The sequence below is a fragment of the Gigantopelta aegis genome, chromosome 13 (genome assembly GCF_016097555.1).
Source record: "Gigantopelta aegis isolate Gae_Host chromosome 13, Gae_host_genome, whole genome shotgun sequence".
Lineage (NCBI taxonomy): Eukaryota > Metazoa > Mollusca > Gastropoda > Neomphalida > Peltospiridae > Gigantopelta > Gigantopelta aegis.
In genome coordinates, this window is record NC_054711.1 from 19,746,493 (window position 1) to 19,763,259 (window position 16,767).

The following is a 16,767-nucleotide window of genomic DNA, read 5'->3' on the forward strand; positions in this document are numbered from 1 at the left end:
TGGAACCCAACGCTACACCGATTCGACAACATGCCTATCGGATAAATCCTATAAAACGTGCGGCACTGAAAAGGGAGATAGATTACATGTTGGAACACGACATTCTGGAACCATCAAACAGACAGTGGGCATCACCTGTCATTCTGATTCAAAAGGGAGATAACAGTTTCCGGGTGTGTGCTGACCTACGTCGCGTGAATCAACTCATCAAGGCAGATGCCTACCCTCTACCCCGCCTTGACGATTGCATCGACCGAGTTGGACACGCTCAATACATCACCAAATTGGACCTATTAAAGGGTTTTTATGCCATTCCGTTAACGGAGGAAGCTAAGGACATTCTGGCGATCATCACACCTGACGGTCTCTTCCAATTCCGAGTGATGCCGTTTGGTTTGAAGACTGCCCCTGCTGCCTTTCAAAGGATGATGAACCAGGTGTTATCTGATTTAGAAAACGTCAGTGTGTATCTGGACGATGTGGTGTTAGCCACCGACACTTGGGATGAACATTTAACCGGGTTACAACTAATATTCAGTCGCCTACAGAAAGCTAACTTGACTGTGAACCTGGGCAAATGTGAATTCGTGAGAGCTTCAGTGACCTACTTAGGTCATACTGTCGGACATGGTTGCGTCGCCCCACTGCAGGCCAATACACTAAGCATCAGCCAGTACCCTGCACCGACCAACCGTCGTGAAGTTCGCCGGTTCCTTGGTATGGCCGGTTATTATCGTCGTTTCTGTGCTAGATTTGCGACGGTAGCGGCCCCCATCACCTCGCTGCTAAAGAAGGAAACGAAGTTCCAGTGGTCAGATGAATGCGAGAAGTCATTTAACCGTCTCAAGCAGATGCTCTCCTCGTCTCCCGTGATGGCAGCACCAGACTACCGAATGCCGTTCAAGCTAGCTGTAGATGCCAGTGACGTGGGAGCTGGAGCTGTGCTGTTCCAGGAAGACGAAAATGGACTGGACCATCCTGTAAGTTTCTGCTCGAAAAAGTTTGACAAACACCAGGTGAACTATTCCACTATAGAGAAGGAAGCTTTGGCCATGGTACAAGCTCTGGAGCATTTTCAGATCTACGTGAAATCGGCAGTGCACCAAGTGGTGGTCTTTACTGATCATAATCCGCTTACTTTCATTCACAGGATGAAAGCCACCAACCAGAGAGTTTTGAGGTGGAGTCTTCTTCTGCAAGAATACCCAATTACCATTGAACATATCAAGGGCACATCCAATGTAATCGCTGATGCCCTGTCCCGAAGTTGAACGTTATGATAATGTGTTGACATTCTTTATTTCTGTTTTGTTTATATATATTTTATTTGTATACCAGGGACTCAGAGACTCAGTGTGATTACTGGTAGTCACCTTATTATTACATGTGTTATAAATGCCCGTATGCGTCGGTTAACGCACCTTTTTGTTTTAATGTAGTATATTTCCCTATTCCTAGAGTAGAGGAAATATCCTTTTTGAGGTGGGTGTGTGTGACGGTACATGCTCTTAAATTCTTTTCGCCTGTGGCGATATTAATTGTTTTAGAGGGTCGTGTGCACTTGTTACGTAATATTTCTGCGCGACGGTCCTCGATCGGTACGCCTAATGCACACCCTTAGCCAGGTGCGGAGGCCATGTGGCGAGTAGTTACGTAATACCTCTGCGAGTGCGGTTTTTACAACCGTGATTTGGCGACGATGGCGTCAGTAAGTCTGACGATCAGAGAGAAATAATACCGCTTGGTCGCGGTGGAAATATCAGATGACAGGGGGAGGTACCGTCTTGTACCCTCAGGCGAATTTCTGATTTTATAATAAATAGCTAGTTTTTTTACAGTTATGGGGGAGAACCAAAAAGGAAGGTATCCCGGGGAAACGTGTCCGTCCGGACTGGTAAATATATTATTTCTGCTCTGTTGTATAACCTTGATGTGATTGATGTGACTTTTAATATTTAATACTGTATTATACCAATATTCTTTAGACAGTGTCTTCGGTCATCTGACGAAGTAAATCGTAGACTTTTTGTTCTAACACTATACGAGTATTTGGTAATATAAAGCTTAGCCAGTCATCCTAGAAGACCTAGGTAAACTGTAGGTTATTGTCTTTATTGTGATAGGTACCAGTATTAATTCTGTGTTACAAGGTTACTGAATGAGTAGTTAAGGGTTAATTAAAAATTAACCAGTTAGCAATAGTGTTGTAATTCCTTTATTAAATTAAGTTCTCCTGGCAGCGTTTCTCAATTATCACACGTTACTGAACGAGTAGTAAGGGTTAATTAAAAATTAACTAGTTAGGAATAGTGTTGTAATTCCTTTATTAATTAAGTTCCCCTAGAAGCGTTTCTCAATTATCACACGTGTGGGTGTTGTGTCACGGTGAAGCGATTCGCATATTGTGTAACTAGACACCTAGAGATTAACTAATTAAGTGATCAGTTCTGGGTTGTTATTATTGTTGTTATTAATTAACTACTACGGCTGTACATTTGTCAGCGTAGGTTAATACAGATTCCAAAGTGTATTGTGTTTTGTTGTGTTTCTAGTGAACTAAACGTGCTATATTACATATACTTTATATAAGATCGTATCTCTGATCATACCTAGAGACGAGCCATATTAGGGTTTAACAGCCTGTTACAGAGAGATCTAATAGATATACAGTTAGGAGAGATATTTTGATAATCGTGTTTTATTCAGTTACGGGAATTATAGAATCCCCGTGACATAACCCTATAGACTCACCGACGGGGAACGATCCTAAATCGATCACGGATCAAGCGACCGCTTTACCACTGGGCCACATCATTTACTAATTCAAAATACTAACATAACTACACTTTTAACAAACCAACGTATTATTGCTATCTACAGTTATTGCCAACCGTTTTCATGAAACATAAACATTTGGCCTCATGACGTTACAAGTCTGCCACCTTTTGAAAACAAATATTTTTTTCGGTGAAATCGTAGCCTGCACTAGGGTTATTACAGAGGAACTGCCAATCAGATTCCTTTAAATTGATCTTCCGCACGTGTGATATTACTGTGTGATACCAAATCTCCCTACAACGAGTTTGAAAGAAATAGAGGATGCGTCACGAGTGTTTGTTTGTTTTCAATAATATGGAAACTATCAACCAAGTTTATGTTAATCGGCTTTGCAGAGTCAAAATCCGCGAATGGCGAATTCTGTTTAATCTATCTCTTTTAAAATAAAATTTTAATCCATGTTTAATATGTAAAATCGCCTACATCGGTAATATGACTATATCTCGATCAGCCCAAAAGTAGTTTAACGTCGCACACTTTAACTAAATCTCATCAGAATGACACGCTCAGATATATACACTGGCTTGTAAACAAATGACCAATTGACAGCCTCCCCCCCCCCCCCCCCCCCCCCCCCGAGAACAAAATTAACCGGGTTAATAATGATAAACATCAAATGGTTTTATGACATGAATATTATGGGTAAGTTATGGAATAAATAACAATATTGCTATGGCACATTAAAACATAAATAAATAAATAAAAAACAAAACAAAACAAAAATAACAAAAAAAAACAAAAAACAAAAAACAACAACAACAACAACAACAAGCACTCGAAACAATACGATAATTAAGCAACCGTTTATTTTGTGGCATGTGGGTAATAAAAATAATATATATACCAATATGGGTTCTATTTTGTTGTAAACGTCGAAGAAGTAAGAGCAGAAGTCTTCGTCAGATAGAGGCTGACCGTTGATACGAAACCTCTCGTTCAATTTGACCAGGGAAGGAGAGCTAGAAACAGTAAATATATATGTATGTATATTCTAGCAAATCCAGTGTAATCAAAGTATGTGATATTTTTCAGATCACATACTTTCAGAATTTGATAACTTTGCAAATTAGATGTAAATTAATATAGGTCACGGTACTACGTTTATTGACATTTAAGAAAGCGTTCTACGGTGACACTTAATAATTGACGAGTGCATTCATAATCATCAAACAAAAACATTCCAGTTGCAACTTTACACTAAATTTTTTTTATTTTTTTTTATGTAAGGACATCCAAAATAACGTCGTTTTCATTCAAAATGCACCGCATCACATATTATTACGTCTTTTGAGTACAGAGTAATAGCTGACTAGAATTAAAGTAGTGCACGGCGCACATACAAACAATACTTTATACGTCCCTTCGGACTAGAATTAAAGCTGCTTATACAGTTTACAAAAACACGTTGTATTAAGCTTGAAATGACATGATAAAGAGATTGTTAACCTCGTGTGTTTCGGTATCGTCACTATCATATATTAGGAATACAAATACAAATACAAATTTGTGTTCCTAATATATGATATTAACGATACCGAAAACCACCCTGGTAATAACCTCTATATCGGATGACACCTCAGAAGACAACATTTTTACATGACTGTAAACTACAAAACCGTATTCCGTGACCAAGACTCACCTCTGTACAATACAGAGTCGAATGGGTATTTTGCAAAATAGTGGTTTATTCCATGAATCTCTACCCAGGACAGCCACTCCCGATAAGATCCTTTAAGCCCCAGTCTCACATATACGAATTATACCCCGAATGTCCAGGAATATACACGATCCTATGCAGCCCCGATTGTTCCCGATTTTTCGGCAATATTTGCATGATTCGGCTTCTTTCCCGAACTGCGTACGAATGCTCACGACTTCTGCAAGAACTAATACAACACCAGTATGATCTTGAACCCGATTCATTACGAATCGGGACGAGCTACCACGTGTTCCCTAGGATGCCTTCCCGAACACGCTACGAATCATGATGATTAATGCGGAACGCGTCAAGAATTACTACGACACGCCTACGAAACCGCATACTTGCTACACGAATCAATACGACTGCCTCAAGACGCCTATATGAAGGCTGCCGAACAGGCCAAATTTTATTCTAAGTTCTGCCTGCAAGCAGTGAACATCACCATGCCGCTCTTCAAGAAGTCAGCAACCGCCTGCAAGGGACGAGGGAAGAGCCAGCGTACCCGTGGAGAACCAGAGGCAGAAAAAGAGTCAGAGGTGGAGAAAGACCCTTCAATAGTCGTGCGAATACCCCACGTTTAACCACGAATATCCCGAATGCGTCTACTAAAATAATACGGTTACGTTCGATGCCCTCAAGAACTCGTAAGATTGAGTTACGATTTCAACTTTATTCACGATTACTCCCGACAGTTTTGAACATGTTCAAAATAGTCGGGAGTCGATCAAGAACATTCAAGAACACTGACGAAAGACCAGGAACCCCCTACGATCTCAGAATAAAAAATAATCTTAAATCGGGCCCATTCGGGATATAATTTGTGTATGAAAGACTGGGGTTTTACTGGATAATTCATCATTCTTGCACCGCCACAGAGAGGACTGCCAGACTAGTTTACTAAATCAAAACTACTCTTTGAAACTTTAAAATTTTATTTCGGTACACTCAGGTCGTCAAACGACAGCATATGACAGTCATTATTTTTAAAGGTACCAGATGATATTGGAGATGTCGGTCTACGGTTTACTGAATTTACTTGTAATTTCATAAATTAATTTTGGCATTTTACGGAGGGTGTTTATGCTATTACAATTAAACAATTCTTTGAATTTAAGTGTGCTGGGTTTTTTGGGTTTTATTTTTTTATTTTTTATAATAATATACAGGACAGAGTTTATTGGAATAAATACAGCTGTGATGACATGCAGTCATGAATGATAGTCATGATAGTCTGATATCAGGTGTTGGCGAAAGGTAAGCGAAACAAATTATATCAGTGTTTGCATATAACTTATTTCTGATCATCTTTTAGAATTTGTATTGTTTAACGACATAATTAGTACACATTGATTTATTAAACATCGACTGTTGGATGTCAAACACTTTGTAATGTTGACATAGTCTTAGAGAGGAAACCCGCTATATGTTTTCCATTAGTAGCAAGGGATCTTTTATACGCACCATCCCACAGACAGAATAGCACATACCATAGCCTTTGACATACCAATCGTAGTAAACTGGCTGGAAAGAGAAATAGCTCAATGGGCCAGTCGACGGGGATCAATCCTAGACCGACCGCGCTTTACCACTGGACTACGTCCTGCTCCCTAAAGGACATTCTCTATAAGGTGTATACTACCAATAGGTTTTGCTGGATTCACACACAGTACAATATAACATTCTCAAGTGTACTTGATATTCTGTCTTTGTAGATTTTCCTGGATATACACAGTACAATATAACATTCTCAGGTGCTTTTGGTATTCTGTCTTTGTAGGTTTTGCTGGATTCACACACAGTACAATATGACATTCTCAAGTGTGTTTGTTATTCAGTCTGTGTAGGTTTTGCTGGATTCACACACAGTACAATATGACATTCTCAAGTGTGTTTGTTATTCAGTCTTTGTAGGTTTTGCTGGATATACACACAGTACAATATGACATTCTCAAGTGTGTTTGTTATTCAGTCTGTGTAGGTTTTGCTGGATATACACACAGTACAATAAAACATTCTCAAGTGTGTTTGGTATTCAGTCTTTGTAGGTTTTGCTGGATATACACACAGTACAATATGACATTCTCAAGTGTGTTTGTTATTCAGTCTGTGTAGGTTTTGCTGGATATACACACAGTACAATAAAACATTCTCAAGTGTGTTTGGTATTCAGTCTTTGTAGGTTTTGCTGGATATACACACAGTACAATATGACATTCTCAAGTGTGTTTGTTATTCAGTCTGTGTAGGTTTTGCTGGATATACACACAGTACAATAAAACATTCTCAAGTGTGTTTGGTATTCAGTCTTTGTAGGTTTTGCTGGATATACACACAGTACAATATGACATTCTCAAGTGTGTTTGTTATTCAGTCTGTGTAGGTTTTGCTGGATATACACACAGTACAATAAAACATTCTCAAGTGTGTTTGGTATTCAGTCTTTGTAGGTTTTGCTGGATATACACACAGTACAATATGAAGTACAATAAAACATTCTCAAGTGTGTTTGGTATTCAGTCTTTGTAGGTTTTGCTGGATATACACACAGTACAATATGACATTCTCAAGTGTGTTTGTTATTCAGTCTGTGTACGTTTTGCTGGATATACACAGTACCATAAAACATTCTCAAGTGTGTTTGGTATTCAGTCTGTGTACGTTTTGCTGGATATACACACAGTACAATATGACATTCTCAAGTGTGTTTAGTAATCTGTCTTTGTACGTTTTGCTGGATATACACACAGTACAATATGACATTCTCAAGTGTGTTTAGTAATCTGTCTTTGTACGTTTTGCTGGATATACACACAGTACAATATGACATTCTCAAGTGTGTTTAGTAATCTGTCTTTGTACGTTTTGCTGGATATACACACAGTACAATATGACATTCTCAAGTGTGTTTAGCAATCTGTCTTTGTACGTTTTGCTGGATATACACAGTACCATAAAACATTCTCAAGTGTGTTTGGTATTCTCTATAGGTTTTGCTTTGTGCTATACCACCTGCTACAGTTTGACAGCCAAACTTATTGAACGTGAAACCCATCTTCTCGAAATCCTAGATCTGCCCCTCGGCAATGTGTCTTTATATGCACTAACCCACAGATAGCAAAACCACGACCTTTGAATTAAAAGGAAAGGAATGTTTGGTTAATGACACGTTAACACATGCCTATTTGTGGCTAATATACAGATATTGAACACTTGGTCTAGGCTGAGCGAAGAAACCCGTTGTACCAAGTTAGGTTACTCTTATTGAAATACAGTAATGAGTCCGATGTAAATACACTAGGTTTAAAACAAATGTTTTTTTTATTAGATTGCTCTACTAACACTTAGCTGCATACATATATCTGAAAAATCCAATGTTGTATCCGCTGTGTCTGAGAATACTCTAGATATTATTGTAATGAGATTGTTCTACCACTGAGCTACATACCTGAAAAATCCCGTCTTGTATCCGCTGTGTCTGAGAATACTCCAGATATTATTATAGTTTGAATGTTCTACCAGTAAGCTACGTAAAGATACCTGAAAAATCCTGTCTTGTACCCGCTGTGTCTGAGAATACTTTCACAAAATGCCGATGTCGATCCCTTCCCCTTTGTTCCAGTGATGTGAATAATTGGCAGCCTATCAATATCTTCCAGCTAGAAAAACAAACACGTACGACAAACATTCTAATATAGAATAACGTTTTCAATAGCGAAATATCATCTTGATTTAATTGTATGTCATCATAAATAATATACTGAAGTTCATTACAAACAGGGGCGGGATGATTCGCGGTCGGTGTGGGATCGATCCCCGTCGATGGGCTCATTTTCTTTGATTGTAAGAGATGAGAAATAATATACTGAACTCCATTACAAACAGGGGCGGGACGATTCGCGGTCGGTGTGGGATCGATCCCCGTCGATGGGCTCATTTTCTTTGATTGTAAGAGATGAGAAATAATATACTAAACTCCATTAGAAACAGGGGCGGGACGATTCGCGGTCGGTGTGGGATCGATCCCCATCGATGGGCTCATTTTCTTTGATTGTAAGAGATGAGAAATAATATACTGAACTCCATTACAAACAGGGGCGGGACGATTCGCGGTCGGTGTGGGATCGATCCCCGTCGATGGGCTCATTTGGGCTATTTCTCGATCCAGCCAGTGCACCAGGACTGGTATATCAAAGGCCGTGGTATGTGCTACCCTGTCTGTGGAATGATGCATGTAAAGAAAACCTTGCTTCTTATCGAAAAGAGTAGCCCATGAAGTGGCGACAGCGGGTTTCCTCTCTCAATATCTGCGTGGTCCTTAAACATATGTCAGACGCAATATAAGCATAAATAAAATGTGTTGAGTGCGTCGTTAAATAAAACATTTCCTTCCTTCCATTAGAAACACACCAGTCAGATTTGCAGCTGTAAAAAGAATATGAATAGAGAAAACAACAATTCATGTAACCCATTTCTATAAGTGGACGTATTCTGGTAGGCAATAAATAACCCCCAAAGTGTACACAAGGTTTAAGGTAATTGTGTTTTATATCAACAACATCATATACCTAATAGCAATGACAACTGACAAATTGGTTAGTGCGTTATATATAAATTATGTTTGTGTGTGTCTGTCTGTCTGTATTATATATATATATATATATATATATATATATATATATATATATATATATATATATATATATATATATATATATATATATAAATCTTCAGAAAAAGAAACGCAAAAGGGTACAAATGGGTTATAACTCCGATTTTATGTTTCCTACCGGTTCATGCTTTGTGAATATAAGGTCATTGCATGTCCCAAACACATTCCCACGGTTACATTCGATAAAACGCAGCTACTGTACAATAAAGTTCCAAAATGTGAATATTCGCAAAAACGCAGCCACGTGCAAACCATGTCACCACTGCACGTGCGTTGTCTGCACGTGGAACATGAACACCGACAGTATAAAAGTGCAGGGTGTTCGCTTGCCTGGCCTCTGTATCTGGCCGACAGTTGACAATCCAGGACATGCCACGTCTCAGTGAACCGCAGAAAAACAATGCCATCGGCCGACTAGACGCAGGCGAATCCAGAACGGCCGTTGCCAGGGCATTCCATGTGTCCCCAAACACCATCTCCAGACTGTGGGACCGTTACCAGCAACATGGATCAACACGTGACCTCCCTAGATCCGGTCGACCACGGGTCACTACCCCCGGGCAGGACCGCTACATCCGGGTACGCCACCTTCGGGAACGATTGACTACTGCCACCTCCACAGCCGCAGCAATACCAGGTTTGCGCAGGATATCCGACCAGACCGTACGGAACCGCCTACGTGAGGTAGGAATTCGTGCCAGACGTCCAGTTCGAGGTGTCATCTTAACACCACAACACCGTCGACTCCGACTGCAGTGGTGCCAGATTCATCGACAATGGCCTCAACTGCGATGGAGACAGGTGTGGTTCAGTGACGAGTCCCGATTTCTGCTCCGACGTCATGATGGAAGATGTCGCGTGTATAGGCGTCGTGGTGAACGTTATGCGGCAAACTGCGTGCAGGAAGTGGACAGATTCGGCGGGGATAGTGTCATGGTGTGGGCAGCCATCTCACACACTGGCAGAACTGACCTGGTCCACGTGCAGGGCAACCTGAATGCACAGGGCTACATTGACCAGATCCTCCGGCCACACATCGTTCCAGTTATGGCCAACGCCAACGCAGTGTTCCAACATGACAACGCCAGGCCTCACACAGCACGTCTCACAACGGCTTTCCTACAGAACAACAACATTAATGTCCTTCCTTGGCCATCGATATCACCGGATTTGAACCCAATTGAGCATCTATGGGACGAGTTGGACCGACGCCTCCGACAGCGACAACCACAGCCCCAGACCCTGCCCGAGCTGGCAGCAGCCTTGCAGGCCGCGTGGGCCACCATCCCCCGGGACGTCATCCGTACTCTGGTTGCTTCAATGGGCAGGCGGTGCCAGGCAGTTGTCAACACACGCGGAGGCCACACCCGGTATTGACTCCAGATGACCTTGACCTTGGTGGTGTGTCCTATCACTTACAATGGACTAGAGTGAATTGTGAACAATCCTGCAACATTTGGTAATTATCGGACTCACCATTCAATAATTAAATCAATTCTCCAAATGTTACGACAATGTGGTTTTGCGTTTCTTCTTTTGAAGAGTATATATATATGATATATATAAGTACTTATATACATATATACATATATACATATATATATATATATATATATATATATATATATATATACTGAACAAAATAAGAAACTTCCGCTAACTTTGCTTAAACATAACTTGATGAAAACAAACCGGGGGAATAATTGTTATATATGCGTTTAAAGAGTGTTCCATGATGCATCGTTTGGTGGAAAAATCATGGCCATAGGTTATCAGAAACTGGGAGAAATGTTGACCAAGTGTGGTAAAAAAAACCCCACTTAATAACGGGTATGACCGCCTCTTGAATTGACCACTTCAGTGCATCGCAGGCGCATAGAATTGACTAAAGTGTTGATTTCTGCCTGTGGAATATTGTTCCATTCCTGAATGAGCGCTTGACGAAGTTCGTTGACGTTAGCGGGTGCGTTGGGACGACGCCTCAATCGTCTGTCCAGACTATCCCAGACATGCTCGATGGGGTTGAGATCAGGACTTTTAGCGGGCCAGTCATCAATGAAATCAATGGTATTTGTCCTAAGAAAATTTACAGTGTCTCTAGTTGTATGAGAGGTGGCATTATCATGCTAAAAAATCGAGATGTTGGCGTTGTTATGGAACAGAGGAATGACGTGATGAGCGAGAATGTCATCGCGGTAACGTTGAGCATTTAAATTGCCATCAATGACGACTAGTGGTGAACGATAACCATGGGCAATGGCTGCCCAGACCATGACACAACCCCACTCCCGAAACGATCTCGTTCAAGAACACAACAGTCAGCATAGCGTTCATTTCTCCTACGGTAGACGCGCACCCTGCCATCACCACGTTGTAAAGAAAATCTGGATTCATTCGAAAAAAGAACGGTATTCCAGCGTCGCCGTATCCAACGAGTGTGTACACGTCCCCAATTATGTCGATTTAGACGATGACGTTGCGTTAAAACGCATCCGACCTAAGGACTCGTGCATGTAAACCGTTCTCCCGCAGACGATTACGAACAGTTTGCCCACTGATTCGGTTATTATGAAGCCCAGGTGTGTTAGCAGCAGTAGCAGTGGCAGTTTGGAATCGATTGCGCAAATGCGTGTTCGTCATATAGCGGTCTTGACCACGCGTTGTAACACGCGGACGTCCACGATGTGGCAAGTCGTTGGTGCTTCCTGTCGTTCGAAATCTTACGCGAAGATTTCGTATCGCTCGACTAGAACTCCCAACATGCCTTGCAACGTCTTCTATCGACATGCCAGCATCAAGCATGCCAATCGCCTGTTCGCGTAAATTATTGGGAATTCTTGGCATACTAAAAATGCTACAATGTAAAAAAACGTAATATTTGTTTACACATTTTGAAGCGTTTTCGTTCACTTGACAACAATGTCAGTAAGACAAGTAAAACAAATTGACCGAATACTACACGGGACATGTCGAACCATGCATGCACGTGCACATTGAATTTCACGTTGTCGACGATTAACAGTGCAAAAATAATCGATAAAATTCATGAATCCTGATAATACAGCTAAATGCTAATACTACCTATATAATTTCATTACACAATGAATTCTTTAACACAACAAATACTATATGTACAAATCGGAAGTTTCTTTTTTTGTTCAGTACGCGCACACGCACACAAACACATATATATCGAGGGGTTAGTGCCAGAACCCATTATATGGTGAATTATACAAAAATGAGTTAATCACCTTGTCAGCATCATGGGAAGGTGTACTATCATTTCACAATGTCTCATTCAAACCAATCATTTATTTATGCTTTTATACACCAGAACCCAAACCAATTCTCTTTTATGTCCATATCCACAAAAGGCAAAAACCATGTTTTTAGCACTACCTTATTCTGTCTCTCTACCGGCCTCGGTGGCATCGTGGCAGGCCATCGGTCTACAGGCTGGTAGGTACTGGGTTCGGATCCCGGTCGAGGCATGGGATTTTTAATCCAGATACCGACTCCAAACCCTGAGTGAGTGCTCCGCAAGGCTCAATGGGTAGGTGTAAACCACTTGCACCGACCAGTGATCCATAACTGGTTCAACAAAGGCCATGGTTTGTGCTATCCTGCCTGTGGGAAGCGTAAATAAAAGATCCCTTGCTGTCTGTCGTAAAAGAGTAGCCTATGTGGCGACAGCGGGTTTCCTCTGAAAACAGTGTCAGAATGACCATATGTTTGACGTCCAATAGCCGATGATAAGATAAAAAATCAATGTGCTCTAGCGGCGTCGTTAAATAAAACAAACTTTACTTTATTCTGTCTCTCTAGAATGTTGTAGTATCACCCATAGCTGACAGACATAACGCGTTAGCTTACAACACTGGATTGTGGTGGGCTGTAAACTGTCTGAGAAGATTGAATCCTAGGTACCATACCGCATGACAGGCTAATGACATATGCTAGCTCTAGGTGTTTGCATCCAGCGAAAGCGTTTTATATAAACTATCTCTGGCTGGATGTTTTGGCTTACAAAGAAATAACAACTCTGGCTGAGGTAGCTAGAATTGACTGTTTACGCATTACGATGACCGGTCCGTTTGTGATAATCTGAGATGGGCTGCAGACAATGGAGGGGGGGGGGGGGGGGGGGGGGGCTGGAAGTGTTTAGTTCTTAGACATGTGGAATGTTGTAAAATGTGTGTTGTTAACTAGTTGCTGAATAAATATCGGTTATGTAAATAGTTTAATAAGAAGTGATTGCAGAGTTCATTTAGTTCTACAGAAGAAACACGCAGTTAAGAAAATATTAACTGAACAGAGCCAGAGAACCTAGTTAAACAGGAAAGTTGTTTTCCCTTATTTTAGTCTGAATAGTTACTATCTGTATTAGAGGAAAAAAATAATATAATTAAATTAATTTGCCGGGGGCAGGACGTAGCCCAGTAGTAAAGTGCTGGCCTGGTGTACGGTCAGTCTAGGATCGATCCCTTGTTAGTGTAATCATTGGACTATTTCTCGTTCCAGCGAGTGCTTCACAACTGGTGTTACAGACCATGATATGTACTATCCTGTATGTGGGATGATGCATATATTAAAGATCCCTTGGTGCTAATAAAAAAAATTGTTGCCCATAGTTTCCTCTCTAACATATATTTGTGGTCATTAACCACATGTCTGACACCACATGTCTGACACCACATACCTGTAGTTGTGTTGAGTGTGTCATTAAATATAAAATTCCTTTCTTTCTTTCTTGTTTTAAACATGGCTCCCATATGCAACAACCTTAGTTAAAAATTATGATCTAGCTATGTCTGTATTTTGTAGACAATTTGAATATTATATAAAAAATAAATTTAAGTTGCAATTTAAAATGAAAATGCCTGGGAATTGTTTATTGTAAAAAGGATGCCGGCCCAAAGATGATAAATGTTTTATGACCATATGCAATAAAATATTTTAATTTACTTAGCATAGAGGGAAATTAGTTTATATTATTTCAAAGGCATCATCACAGGATTGTAACTTTTCTAGTCATTGTATATTTTATAGACATTATGTAATATTTGACATATAGTTGAACATGAATTAGTAGATACAGGTCAAGTATTTTTCTTTAAATCGGAGTCCGTTCATGGTATTTCATATTATAACTAATTGGTTAGAAGAAGCGACCCCCTTTATATAAATGGCATAAAATAAATATGCATACTAATAATAAATATTGTTCATTGTAGTAGTTGAAATGTATGCACATTCATATTTTCTGGGCTAAAATATCTAGATATTACTACATTAACTGGAATAATTGTAGCATTTCAGTTGTTCCAATGATGAGATATCTCTGGTCATTATAACAAAGTGGTTACTGCTATAGTGTGTTTAAATAAAATGTGTGTGTGTACATGTATATCATTATACGAGCGCATTAGACAAACATTATACTTAATCACGCACTAGATCAGTGCTGATGCCGAATGCATTAAACTGTATTTAGATATGTTTGACACCTGGTCAATGGGGGAAGTGCATATAAATGATGCATTGTCGCTGTTGTGTTGGAGCAGCCACTATGCCGGTAACAGTTTTCCTTTTGTATTTTACAGACCAAGTGTTCAAATACCGCACAGAGAGGACATATGATAACTATGGTTTAAACATGATTTGTACATGTAATTTCTGTAACAGTAAGATGAACGAATATAATTAGCTAAACCATTGAACAAGGTACTAAAATGGTCTTATCGAGCTTAGAAGTAAACGCTAGCAGACGACGATTGTTACAGAATGCAAGTAGTCATGCCACTTATGGCTTTGCGAAATTGTGGACAGGTAAAACTAGGATTAATTTGTCTAGTTGTCTAACTAGTTGTTAATCGACAAAGAAGGCAGCGATCTCTGTGTTTATTCAGTTAACACCACTTTACCCGCTATGCTGACTTTCTTATGACAACTGAGTCAAGAGATTCAATCATCTAATCCATCATCTATTACCCAACAGTGTTAATACAAAGGAATATACACATGACGACGACAGCCGAGCGCTTTATCACCTATGCATTGTCAAACAGGTGTTAACTGCCCGTGGCTTTGAGGGATCTTAAGTTAATGCAAGGATTGTCACGGAAAATTTCGTGTAACTGTATTGTGTTTTTATAACTTTCTTATAAATTTATATTTGTTAAAAAGCAAACTTTAGATTGTTTTTACGTCCACTGTGATTTTAATTTATATGTTCAAAACGTGCACAGCGGTATAATTGATTGATTGATTAATTTATTTTTCATAGCGTAATACTTTTCATTGGCTTAAATTAAAGAAATGTATGATTCGATAAAAAAAACCCACCAAAAAAAACCCCACCTCATTTATATAAACATTTTAAATATATGACTTGTTTTGTTTGTAAATTTTTTGGTACATATTTCACTTAATGTTTGAGTCGATATTTGTTTAACTCGATATTTTTTGTGGTCCCGACAATATCGATACAACGGTCCTCAACTGCACACACACACACACACACACGCACACACACACACACACACACAAGCACACACGCACACCACCACCACCACACCAACAAATTGTGAAACCGGTATAGAAGTTAGAAACCTCAGTGTAATTTAAGGCTATATATATTCATTACAACTACATACGTTTGATTAATTACTATAATTATGTTGGCAATTTTTTATTATTATAGTGCATAAAGTGTTGAATCAAGTCCACAGCAAGACCCATTCATCTATATTGTTGTATTTATATAAAATACACGCCCTTAATTAGGAACCATCTGTTATTAAATTAGAAATAGAAACATCTGTCATTAATTGATGTACGTTTCTGTTTTCACGTTCCTATTGTCCGTGTGTACGTGCCTTATTGCCATACCTGTAATGAGCACGCATGACCCATTTACATGCTCAATAGCTAATTAAACATACTCTTCTGGCAATCCCTCTCATGCATTTGTCTGTCTGTCTGTCTGTCTCTCTCTCTCTCTGTTTGTGTGTGTATGTGTGTGCGTGTATGTGCGTGTGTGTGCTGTGTGCATATATATATATATATATATATATATATATATATATATATATATAGAGAGAGAGAGAGAGAGAGAGAGAGAGAGAGAGAGAGAGAGAGAGAGAGAGAGAGAGAGAGAGAGAGAGAAAGGCTATTTCATGTGGGGGGTTTTCAAATACGAATTTTATATCAAGAAATGATGTGTAACATTTTCACACATCACGAATTGGCATAAAAATCATATTCGAAAAAACCCCATGAAATGGTCTATTTATGACATCTGACTCTTTCCTAGTTTTTTTCACAATATATTTCGCTTTTTGTTAATATACTATAAACAATACGTAACGCCATGATATATATGTTCTGATGGCACAAAAACTAAACGAATTAAACGCCAAGTTTAATTTTAACTCACACTTCGTATTCAATCAGTTTTAGATATGTCATCATAATAGCACTTCGTATTTCGAAAGTGTGTTACCGCCACTAGTAAACAAATATTTGTTGCGTTATAACGAGATAACATTGCGTTATT

General features: G+C 39.5%; 1 protein-coding gene across 2 annotated transcripts in view; it reads right to left on the minus strand.

Moving 5' to 3' along the window:
* Positions 1 to 16,767, minus strand: part of LOC121387080 (folylpolyglutamate synthase, mitochondrial-like) — a 50,037-nt gene that overhangs the window by 25,617 nt on the left and 7,653 nt on the right. For both annotated transcript variants that reach the window (XR_005959780.1, XM_041518102.1), the window contains exons 3-4: positions 8,078 to 8,196; positions 3,683 to 3,797 (exon numbers count right to left, since the gene is read on the minus strand). Coding sequence is in view for 1 of the 2 variants with exons in the window: in XM_041518102.1 (XP_041374036.1) it covers positions 3,683 to 3,797; positions 8,078 to 8,196 (234 nt within the window). In the remaining variant the exon portion in view is untranslated. The remainder of the gene's footprint in view (positions 1 to 3,682; positions 3,798 to 8,077; positions 8,197 to 16,767) is intronic.